This window comes from Dermacentor variabilis, chromosome 1 (genome assembly GCF_050947875.1).
Source record: "Dermacentor variabilis isolate Ectoservices chromosome 1, ASM5094787v1, whole genome shotgun sequence".
Taxonomy (NCBI): Eukaryota; Metazoa; Arthropoda; class Arachnida; order Ixodida; family Ixodidae; genus Dermacentor; species Dermacentor variabilis.
Genome location: NC_134568.1, coordinates 65,700,737 through 65,712,756, shown reverse-complemented (window position 1 = coordinate 65,712,756; position 12,020 = coordinate 65,700,737). Strand labels below are relative to the sequence as shown.

Below are 12,020 nucleotides of genomic sequence, written 5' to 3'. Positions count from 1 at the left end.
TTTTATGGAGGAAACGTAAATGGTAAGGTATCCTAGCACCGTGGTCCGGCGCTTGGACGGTGTAGACTAACCGCTGGTCGTTGTTCCTATTTCAACAGGGAGACCCCGGACGCAATGGTCAAGTTGGACCTCCCGTAAGTCGAGCAGTCCATGATTCTACGGTTTACTCCCTGTTTGTACACTAGCTCAAGAACTATTTAACAAGCTTAATTACCCGCCTTGCAGGGACCACCGGGAGCTGATGGCGTTCCAGGACAAAAGGGTGACGTTGGCCCCGAAGGACCACCGGTGAGCCGTGTTAAGGAACACGAATCCGTCGCAAAGTACCAAAATAACACCGAAGCACGGCATCTCAGCCCCTCGAATATTCAGAATATGTATGCGTGACACAAACCTGGAAAGCTGTGGGGAACTGCGTACTGTAAGCCCGGCATACGGAAATATAGAACAATCAATTGTTTTTTGTTCTCTTTCAATGTTATGTTCCAATTCAATGATATAAAGCTGTAGTTCTTTTCTTTTTCTGGATATCTCACAGGTCTTATTTTCATTACCATAGAGTGCCCTTTCTGCGCACGATACATTGCGCTTTGCTTTGCTTCGCCGTAATGTTCTGTTGTATATTAAACCTGCCTTCTTTTTTCTTTCGCCAAGAGGCGAAAAAAGAAAGGGTTCCATCATGCGCATTCTGTATCTCCTCCTGACTAACAGGGCATCTCGACTTGTGCAGGGTTTCCGAGGGAACGACGGACCAGTAGGACCCAAAGGAAACATGGGCATCGGCTTCACTGGAAGCAAGGGAGAACCAGTACGTTTCGTAATGATCAGAAAGGCGGATGCCAGTGAGGAGTGTTTGTGTCACTTCCGTTTTTTTTTTTTTTGTAACTAAGCTGCTTTCTTTTTATTTGTCAGGGTGAAAAAGGCTCTCAAGGATCGCGTGGACCACCCGGGAACTGCAGCGAGTCTTCTACCAAGGTTCCTGACAGCATTGTTGGCCCTCCTGGCGAAAAGGGATCAAAGGGAAGCAAGGTACGAACATCTTACGCAGACTCCTCACTGTCCTTCCCCAATGCTGTGGTGGCGGAGATGATGCAGTTATGGCGTTAGCAGTGTGGCCGAGTCAACAACTCAGGGTTGCACCAATGAACCGTCCCTCTGCTTGGAATCGGAACGCTAATATAGTCAAGGGGCGCTATAACGTAAAGCTATTCCAAGCTTTTCTATTCCAATTGTGCAGTCAGCCCTCCGCAAACGGTCAAAAACATTTTTACCCCCCCCCCCCCCCACTATGCCTGTCAGTCCCGCGACGTCACGCAAACCGTGATAGCTCCTCATCTGATATGACGTGTACACTTTGATTATGCATGATTGGACTGAACAAAAGAAAAATAGTTATTTCTGATTCGACGCCTTTTCACCATTCACCCTCGGCTATTGGTCAAACGTTTTCGGGCTGCACCCACTTCACCTGCCTGTCACGCGACGTCACAAAACCGCGAAAACTCACAGCGTCAAAGTGACGTGAACGCGTTAAAGCTGCATTAATATGCTGAATAAAACTGAATTTCTCTCTGAATAGCCGCAGGCTCCCCCTTCCGAAAGGAATAAAAGATGGCTGCCGCTGATCGCCCAGGCACTGGCTACTCGCACCTGCCGGAGAGCATGGGTTTATTTGCGTACAATAAAGCTTTTTACGTGGTAGTGTAACGTTTTCTAGCACTTTCGGCACGTTTGCGACCTCGCTCAGCTAACTTTTCTTCGCTGAGGATCCTTTTTAGCGGCATTCTTAACCTTCCGTTGCACGCCGCCGCGATTTTCGACCAGCCACCGCAAGCTAAGAAAGGGAAAACGGAGCAATCGCAGAACCCGGCACCACCCTCTTCATACGGTTATCGATTTTCAATGCACTGGCTCGGCCCCATCGAATCCCTTTCCACTTGAAGCGTACTCCTCGCCTCTTATCAGCCAATTAGATAAGACAAGCCGCTCAGTGTAGCCAATATTATTCGTTTTTAGAGCAAACAAAAGTGACCTCCTATAAACGAGGAGAGTGTTTGATTGGTCTGTTTAGACAACCCTGTGGGTCATTTCCCGATGCTTGCGTCGGTGGTTACGCAAATTTGACGTCAGGAGATTGGAACAAACACATATTGGAATAGTTTTACGTTATAGGGCCCAAGAACTGTCCCTGGTCTTCTGAACGCAGAAATCCTAGGCAAGTCGCGTTCGCTACTTCCTGCCGTTGTGTTTATATTTTCCTGCACTAGGCAAAAGTGGTTCCATACGGACAATTGAAAAGACGCGCAGTACAATTTCACGCACAACGTCCGTGCTACCTGAGACGCACAGTCAATCAGCTTCTATTGAACTATCGACAGGGTATGGAGAAACATTGTTTGCCATGTGCATAATTTTCACTCCTAGCTGTACCGAACCTTGGAGCATGCCATTAGGATCCACGGTCATAAAAGCGTTCCTTTAGGCACTCCGGCGACCAACTTTTTGATAAAAGAGCACGCGCACGAAACCACCACTACCCAGGTCAGCGGCAGTTACCTCCTTCACCTGAAGAAAAAAAACTAATTGATTGAAGGGGATGTCTTTTGAACTGAACCCCATAAGCTCAATAAGAAAAACAAAAAGGCTCTCTTTAAAAGCCTGTGAACCTCCTCAAATAATTATAGCTGCGCCGCGACACCAAGAGGGGACACATACTACACACACCTTCACTCAGTTTCTTTTTAAATCCCGGTGAATCACAAGCTGATGTACAACTCCAACCAAATTCAAGCTTATTATTCTACAACATCATGCTTGCCTTTCTAGGGCGAGCCAGGCATGAAGGGAGATCCTGGACAATCCGGAAATCCAGGACCAAGCGTAAGTTCTGAATAATGCGATCTTCTCCATTTTCTTTGAATCAAACCAATGACTGTATAAAGAGCTCCTTTGCAATCACATGATGAAAAAGTTTGCATTGTAGAAGCCCGATTCTTTTCAGAGCAAAATGCATTGAACCGTAAAACACAAAACTGATTAGGTTTTGCCTTAATATTCTTCTTTTTCTGCGTATAAGGTATCAATTTTAGAATTTTCTTTAAAGATAATTAAAATAGCATGATAGTCAGATGAAATCTCCTTGCACCATTCCAGGGAACTGTTGCGGCATATTAGTATTTTTCCTATGTTCCAAGGAGTAGCTGACACTGTTCTGTGTGCATAAAGCGACACATCCCTTTATGCATTAATGCAAATAAAGAGCACTCTACTACGAACTATATATTGTTGCAAAGGTGCTTGCATAGGATTGGGCCAACGCGACCCTATATATGTGCCTTACTCAAAGATATTTTGAGGTAGCTTGACCATCTTAATGACGCTTTCGAACTAAGCCGCTGCCCAATCTTTAGCTCTCTATTTCAATGAAAATAACGTTTCCTGCTTGTTACATTAAAGTGGGATTATTTATATGAATATGCATTGTAACACACCATTTTTCTTTGAACAGGGAAAGCATGGTGACATCGGCATGAAGGGAGAAAAGGGCTTGCCGGGACACCCAGGCCCCAGGGTGAATGATCGTTCCTCGTGTTTCACGCGTGCGTGTCTTAGAGGTGCACTCGTGCGATTTTTATTTTCTCGTCTTCTAGGGCAAAGATGGCTACCCAGGGCCTGTTGGGCCAGCAGGATTTAAGGTAAGACACGCTTTCGCATAGTTCTGTAGATCGAGAGATGCATGATTCATGCACACGAGGGTTCCACTTGTTCCTGTTACCTCTGCGCGAGATATATTAGGCATGTTACGTAACGCTTCGCGTTACGAACTTCAAGCCAGTCCACTTATAGTCGCAGCGTAAAACGAACACTTGTCGAGCCTAAGTAATACGGCGCGATGACTATAAAATGCTTGTTATAGCGGGACTACGTACTGATTGCACTAATAAGACTAATTGGTAACGCCTTAATTTTGCCTGCGCGTTTTCAGACTCTCGCAGCCGGTGATGTTAACGGAACGTTGCGTTCATCAACGTGGCGAAGCGCAGCGCGTGAGCACATTTTCCCTCGGATTTGTGCGAGTTCATCTCGCGTTCGTAATTGTATACGTTCAGACTGCTGTCGTAACGAGCACAGCAATCGCACGTGTCGCCGCAAGCGGCACGTAGTAATCATCTGTTAGAAAAACTGCGACAAATAAAACCGTAATTTCAATCTAGCACAACACTTTTCCTTCTTTCAGACAAGGGCAACAGTCCTGGTCGCTCGTGAACGAATGCTCCATTCGTGAGGCATTAATCACGTCTATGTATTCCGCAGGGTGACAGAGGAGATGAAGGTCTTCCAGGTTTGAAAGGAGTCAGCGGCCTGCGAGGAGACCCTGGCGTTCCCGGTGAACCAGGTCCCCGTGGTCTCCCAGGACCACCCGGTCTTCCAGGAGTAAGTCGTCCGGCAGTTTTGCTAAAGAACGCAGTAATGACGAAGTGCTCCAGCAGCCGCTGTTTGTATGTGCATGCATTCATAATATCAAGCATCGTTGTATGGCCACCAGCAGCGCGTTAATTCTCCTTGTACTTTCCCTGTGCTCCCTGTATTTTCGGGGGGACTTTCATACATACATGGGCTGTACAATATAGGTATATGCGCGTATCTTGGAAAAATAAATAACCCATAAGCATAAACTAATATGCAAATTCAGCCAGTTAATCCGTAGTTAGCTGTATACATACCATCAATCTTGCATAGCCCATCATCGTTCGTATGGGTTCACTCCGCTCTCTTATAAAACGACAATTTTTTACAGGCGAGGAGTGATTGAGCCCCCTCACAAAGCTTTGTCGGAGACCCGCTTCTTCCCCCCCCCCCCCCGCCCTGGCCCTTTTTATTTAAGCCCTGATTATCACGATTATGCACATTGGTGCGCAGTCGTCTCCGAGCGCTGCAACTTTTCTTTTTCTGAATGATAAATGATAGATAAGCTGATAAATCTTTCACCTTATTTCGCTGTCTTCGTAGCTTCGAAAATGAGCCTGGCCTGTCTGGCCACAGACGCGCAACGACAGTGTTATTGCGTCGCAGGGTTCGCAAGGAAGGGCCGGTCCCGCTGGTCCTCCTGGTCCTAAAGGTCTGCCAGGTCTTCCTGGTCCACCCGGGAAAGATGGATTCCCCGGTAAGCTAATCTTCAAGTTCGGTTCCGGCGACTCCTGAAGAAACGCCAAACGAAAATATTAGGTCAAGCTTGATTGGTAGATTTTACAACGAATATTTGATGGAACAACAAATAGCAAATAGAAAGAAAAAAAGCAACTGGCCGCAGGTGGGGAACGATCCCACGTCTTCGCATTACACGTGCGATGCTCTGACCGCATGGGCGATGGCTAACACTGTCAGGGTTAGTAGTAAAACATAAATACCTCATAAAGTGGATGGGAAAACGGCGCCGCGTTAGCTCAATGGTAAGAGCACTGCACGCGTGATGTGAAGACATGGGATCGTTCCCCACCTTCGGCCAGTAGTTTTTTTCATCCATTTTCATTTCCATTAATTTATAATTTCTTTGATCGATTTAGTAAGTACAAGTAATTTCCTTAATGTCGTCCTTGGTGTCTTTGTTTGTTAGTTTCTTATGATATGATTAATAAATATTGTTCCCCTCGGTACCCCTACTTCTCGTTAAATAGCAAACAAGTCACTTTTGTCGATCGTGGCGAGACAGAAAGGCAGATAGTGAAGGGAGGTTTAACAGCACTCATTGAGCTAGACGCGTCTTCCGGAATTATTATTTCAGCTAAACAAAACATCAAAACAGGGAAAATACAAGTGAAATAATTATCGCGATAGCGCTTACGCGGGCTCTAAAGGCTCTAAAAGTCAGCTTATTTTCCCTCTGTCTGTATGTGCTGTATGTGCTGACCACAGTTTACCGAAGCAGGGAGAGTAATCAGAGAAATGAGCTGAACTTCAAGACAGTCTAAATGTAATCCTAGTGTCTTTCTATTAAATTTGTCGCCCCCCCCCCTTTTTTGTTGTTGTTGTCGTTGTTCAGGAAAAAATGAAAGACGGATGTCAAGGCAATGGGGCCACTCCAAAACACCTGAAGCAGCGCCCTACAAAGCCATGATCATTTATTTGTCTCTATCGCGCCTTGAAGCGGCGCTATATTGTGCCGCTGTTAGATCATAATATATCGCGATCAATTATCCCAGCAACAGGACTGAACTCTGCTGCCAAAGGTGGATGCAAGAAGGTCATGTTAAGATTCTTATTCTGCAGTGCGCAAGGCTGTGTCCTAATGCTTGGCTTTCTTCGTTTACTGCCTCGCACCCGCCCATCAAATGAGCTTGGTTTTGAATATTCAATTATGCTCACACTGTGGCAGATGGTGCAGAACCGGTGCACACCGTAAAAACCTAGTAAGTCGCCTCGCTGCGCTTTTTGCAGGTTTAAGCGAGTGGGAGCACTTGTTAGTTGGCTGATTGCTGTATCTAAATCTAGATCTTAAGGGGCACGAGAGAAATACTAGGTCCACGCGAGCCGGAGTTATCCCTGCTCCGCTATGGTGACGATTATAAGATGGCGTTTAGCTTCTTTTTTTTAATCTTACACTCGAGTTATGCAGTTTCGTATCGTGCAAAGAGCAATAAGGGAAGAGATGCGTTCGGCACGCGTCCCTCCGTGCGAAGAGCACGCGCTCTCGAAGTAGCTAGTTCCCACAGGCGCGTATCTATTGGCGCACTACAGAACGCAGGCAAGTCTTGCTCATAAAGCTCAGGTACGGAGAGGGCAAGTGCACTGATGCGGCGGCTTCTGGCGCTGCGCAGGTGACCTCGGTCCCCGCGGTTTGCCGGGCAATGCCGGAGGACCCGGCCAGCCCGGAATTCCGGGCCGCGAAGGCCCACCTGGCCCGAAGGGTGACAAGGGTGACAACGGACTTCCGGGTCTGCCTGGTCTCGAGGGCCCAACGGGCTACCCAGGAGCCCCAGGTCCCAAGGGTGAACCTGGTCCGAAGGGTGTCCCCGGCATCTCCTACCCGGGTATCAAAGGCATGGACGGCAGCAATGGTCTCGACGGATTCCCTGGCGCCAAGGGAGAGAGGGGACCCAAGGGAGAGCGCGGTATGCCTGCTCTGTAGCCAGGAGAGTCTTGTTGATGCAGGGATATATATATATATATATATATATATATATATATATAATCTCTGGCTAAAATTAGCTGGGACACCCTGTATATATATGTAGCGACGTCGGCGGGATCTGGCGAAGATCTCATTTTTTATTTGATTTGGTTTCATCACAGTACGCGCATGTAAATGACGGCATTACAGCAAACACGCATGAATACGAGGCGCTTCTGACGTTGCTTAAATTTGTTCTTTGTTACCTGGACACTTCTATCAGAAAGAGCATCAATGCAGCGTTTGGTCCGTGAACCAGATGGCAGGGCTTTTAAACGCGATAGCGTTAAGGCCCCGTGTAGCAGAAAATCCGGCGTCGGACGTCGTTTCAGCAAAAATATTTTCGAACCACCCATACCGAGGCCCTCCATGTGGCGCAAGCAAGTTACTGAATTGTATTTCTCAAGCTAAAATGCGTAAAAAAATCGTCAAATACGACTCACACACAACCTACAGACATGATAGCTCTCGAATTGTAATTTGAATATATGAAAAAACATAATTATGTTACGTGAAAACTCAAGTAAACCCCTCTTCCAGCGTTTCTACCATCTATAGACCGGCGACGGCGCCCTCCATTTGCGCGCGCCGGCGCGTGAATATCTCGGAGTCCACGGAGCGGCGCGTCCGCTTCCTTGAAACACTTCCAGATGGCGCTTGCCTCCGCCGCATCGCGGCGCATGCAAGAGGCCGCCTTTCCACTAGAAAGCCAGCCTTCGTGCCTAATGTTCGCCGCGAGCATTTTCCGGTAAACATTACGGTTACGTACGCTGCAGTTGCCGGGAAGCGTGAGAAGCAGTCAGGGATCTTTGAATGCTATCGCCTTCCACTCTTAAAGGCGAAGGTTAAGCGTCCTCCAATTTTTTTTCCCACAACGTCGGCAGGGCGTTAGCCGGGCAAAAAGAAACCGTTAACTTTTCGCGCACTGACTTCGATACCTCAGCAGCGTTCGGAAAATATGCATTATTCGGCGCTTGTTGCCATGTCTGCTGCAATGACCTCTTCAAGTAGAGGCTGCTAAATTACGCATCTGATTGGCTGTAGTATACAAAGAACAGCAGCCGGCGCGCACAAGAAGAAATAAAACAGTTGTATTGCCTAAGGGTCAGAATTATCTTGAGGTATAAGTTATAAATGGGCGTTCTTGAAAGTTGTTCGACATAATGCCCTAATGAATGCGCACGCACGACGATCCCCGCTGTTCCGCTGTGTGCAGAACGAAACATTAGGAAGTCAACACTTAGACGCCGTCGTAATAATGAGGCTGTCCTTGCTTTTTCTCGAAAATAGTGGAATGGAGAAGGGTAACTCATAAACTTAAATGGAGTAGAGATATCTACTCGAATAATAAATGGTTCACGGTAAATATGTGCGTAACAATGGATAAGATGGAGCGCTTGGGCAAAATGAAGAAAACGCACACAAGACCTCATGTGCGTTTTTGTTTTTGCCACTGGCTGGCTTCTTAGTCTTTTTTCTCCAGAGGAAGTATGAAAGTAGGACAGCTTGTTAGTCTATATTTGTGTTCCCATGAATCATCTGACCAGTACGTAAAAGTGTTGCTGAGATTCGCGCTGGTTTGTCGACGACGTACGCAGCTGTTCGCCACTTGCCGTTGCCTGCGTGATACCGAACGTTCTCTTCGGCCCCAGGTGCCCCCGGCGACTCTCTGGAGGGAATTCCTGGCCGTCCCGGCCTCATTGGACCGAAGGGAGAAAAAGGCTTCGACGGATTCCCGGGCACACCTGGCACACCTGGAACTCCAGGCTCCAAAGGTGTGTTCTATTTCAATCCTGACCGATATCTTCACCAAAGGCATCAAATCTTTTCATGCTGTTATAAGGGTGTCTGGATTTCAGGGCAGACTGTGACGGTTCGTGCACGCTTCCTCTTTTGCATGCGCATATTTTTGCTTATAATTTTCGTTTAACTTCCAGTACCTTATTGCGTACAATATATAACCAAGCGCATTTTGCTGTGGTTTGAATCAGCGCATTCCCGTTGTTTCAGCCGGTCCCTCCAGTGACAGGGCCTCCGCATATTATAAGCTTAGCCTACCTAAGTACACTTGCAGCTGCCCTGCTGCAGTTAACGGCGCAGCTATTCTTTGCAGTGATTAGAACACTTACATTCCAGCGCGTATGCATAACTCGCAGTTGTTAGCAACAACACACTTTCAATGATTTAAGTACCGCCACACAATGACCTCCATTGCTTTCGGCGAGGCGGAGCTGGCTCCGGCAATAACGTATGCACGTAGGCTCGCAGATAACGCCGTTGGTAATCGCGGGGCGATGCTGCATGTAGCGAATGCGTGTTTTTACCAATAGTTTTGAGGTCTGTACATGAACATTTATATTGGTACAGAATGAAGACATTTTATGGCGCTGTTGACTAAGAAGGGACTTGTGTATCGCGACGGCTGACTATATTAGACGTAATTTCGGTAACGTCGTTGGTTCATTGCGCTTTTACTGGCCTATCAAGGGCAACATGTATTGGTTCCCGGACAACTTTCGAAAGTGCACTGACGCGCTCTCCTGTTTTGGGCGGGGCGTAGGCGAGAAGGGTGGAAGTTGCCTTTCCTGCGAATCGGGCGATAAAGGCGAGAAAGGCGAGCGCGGTCGTGATGGAGCGCCGGGCCAGGCTGGACCAAGAGGCCATGAGGGAGCATCTGGTGCCCCTGGAGAACGCGGTGACGATGGCCTACCCGGACCCCCAGGACCACCTGGCGCCGAGGTGTGTACAGACCTATGATATGCACTTTACCTTCAAACTACATTCGCTTGCTCCACGCGTCAAACACCGCGCATGCAGCAGTTCCGCGGCGCCTTGCAAGGACTCGAATGGAGATGGAGCGCGGCGTTTTGCCGCCCATAGAGCTTTTTTTTCCACAACTCTCTTTGGATACTTGACTCTCTACAGGCCTGATAAGTCATCGTTAACATCTCTATTTACCCTATTTTATTAACGAAGGGAATGTTGACAACTGCTCGTCCCCTATGTAACTCCATTTTCGAGAGTTACCGCAGTTCCTAGTGGAGTACGTGCGCTCTGCTTGTACTGACACAGAGCGAACGCATGCTATGGGAGGATTAGGAATACCGTCTGGAAGATCGAGCTAAATATGATACAAAGTTCTACTCCCCCCCAAAAAAAAAAGGAGTTACCAGCGCTAAAGCTCCACTCGTATGTAGAGCGTTGGAAAGAAAAATGCGCGCCAAGGTCCTGAGGTTCTGCGACGTTTATAGAACTCTCGGTAATTTCTTGTTTAATACTCTTTGCAGCGCTTTATTCTTTGCAGAACGTGCTTCGTAAAGCAAGCACGTCCTTTGAATATTTCGGAAAGAATCGCGTGACCATGCACAGGAGAGAATCTTCTTAAAGGGACACTAAAGCGAAACAAATCAGTTTAGACTAATGAAGCATTGCTTAAGAACCCTGCAGGCAGTCATTTCAAAAAAATAGTTTGATTATTAGATGAGAAAATGAAGGTCCAAGTATCAGTATTTGAATTTCGCGCCAAAACCCCAGCGCCGGTACGTCAGCGTGACGTCAGGGATCCCAAAGTATGTTTTCGCATTTCGTCCGCGTTGGCTGAATAAAGGTTCCCGAAACTTGGCATGTTTAATATTTGGTTCCTTTAGAACACAATGTAGTCAATCTGTACTGCTATATATAATCAGTAGGCCCTAGAAGATGTCATCAAAATCCAAGACGTCACAGTCCCCAGGTGCGGGAACTTAAGTAGGCGTCGCCACCCGTATTTCGTTCTTGCGCTTTTTCTGGCTTACCAAACGTCTTATCGTTGTAAGAGTGGTGTTTTTGGTGTTGTAGTACGGTAATTTACTGATGCAGAAGAAATCATTTTTCACTTTAGTGTCCCTTTAAGCACGCTATAATGATGAATTAGCCATTCTCATGAAGCACTTTTCCTCGTGGCATAAAAGAACAATGGTGCAAGATGATGTCTCGACTTTGTTTCAAAACCAGGATGCAAGCACCGTTATCCCGGTGTCCCCACAGCAAATACTGCTGTCGTGTGCATGTCCTAAACAATGCGGTGGTTGTTTTGCCTCGCGATACAGGCTTTGCCTGCCAAACGAACTATTTCTTGTCTTTCTAGGGTATTCCCGGTAGACCAGGCCGCGATGGGGAAAGAGGAGACAAGGGTGAACCAGCAATTTTCGACAACCGTATCATCCCGCCGGGAGTCGGTAAGTGTTCGCTTCTAACGCTGATGCGCTAGGATACTTGTCAGCCTATCTCATAAGTAACATTATTCCATAGTTTGTCATGCATTTTCTCTTAGAATGGCGAAAGCTGCTGCTTTAGAAGCTTTCCTCTTATTGAGTAATTTCGCTTTAAATTCGTGAATTATACAGATAGTAAGCTACATCGACGTATCTGGTAAATTACCTCGGATGGTGCCATCGAACTTAGGCTGATTAAAAATCAGTTGACTATCTCGTTCTTAGCGGTAGATTTTCACGTAATATTAGACATATTCTCTTCACTGACGACATTTCGTTCTCTAGACTCTCATTCGTCGAAACAGAGCTTTTACTGCCTTTTTTATACTGTTGAGGGTTTGTTCCCATGGGGCACACGTACCAAGTGGATGAATGAGGCGCACCTCAATCAAACCTTTCTGTCCTGTGTGAGTCCTGATTTCATGGTTAGGAAATTCATTTGCCCTGGCAGCACGTGCTGACGTCAGCATGTCGGTATGACTGAAGCTGCTGTGTTCAATTTTATGCAAATTGTTGAGTTTACTATTCACTACATGTGTATTACTCGCGGCACCTATCTTACTAACTATACATTTTATTGCCAATCATGGTCATTGCCA

The 12,020-nt window shown here is 46.8% G+C and overlaps 1 protein-coding gene across 1 annotated transcript in view; it reads left to right on the top strand.

Moving 5' to 3' along the window:
• Col4a1 (Collagen type IV alpha 1) overlaps positions 1-12,020 on the top strand; it is a 69,461-nt gene that overhangs the window by 37,387 nt on the left and 20,054 nt on the right. Inside the window, exons 8-20 of the mRNA XM_075688458.1 lie at positions 99-134; positions 226-288; positions 731-808; positions 913-1,029; positions 2,827-2,880; positions 3,509-3,571; positions 3,651-3,695; positions 4,315-4,434; positions 5,074-5,164; positions 6,816-7,109; positions 8,821-8,943; positions 9,729-9,907; positions 11,295-11,385. Coding sequence (XP_075544573.1) covers positions 99-134; positions 226-288; positions 731-808; positions 913-1,029; positions 2,827-2,880; positions 3,509-3,571; positions 3,651-3,695; positions 4,315-4,434; positions 5,074-5,164; positions 6,816-7,109; positions 8,821-8,943; positions 9,729-9,907; positions 11,295-11,385 — 1,354 coding nt within the window. The remainder of the gene's footprint in view (positions 1-98; positions 135-225; positions 289-730; positions 809-912; positions 1,030-2,826; positions 2,881-3,508; positions 3,572-3,650; positions 3,696-4,314; positions 4,435-5,073; positions 5,165-6,815; positions 7,110-8,820; positions 8,944-9,728; positions 9,908-11,294; positions 11,386-12,020) is intronic.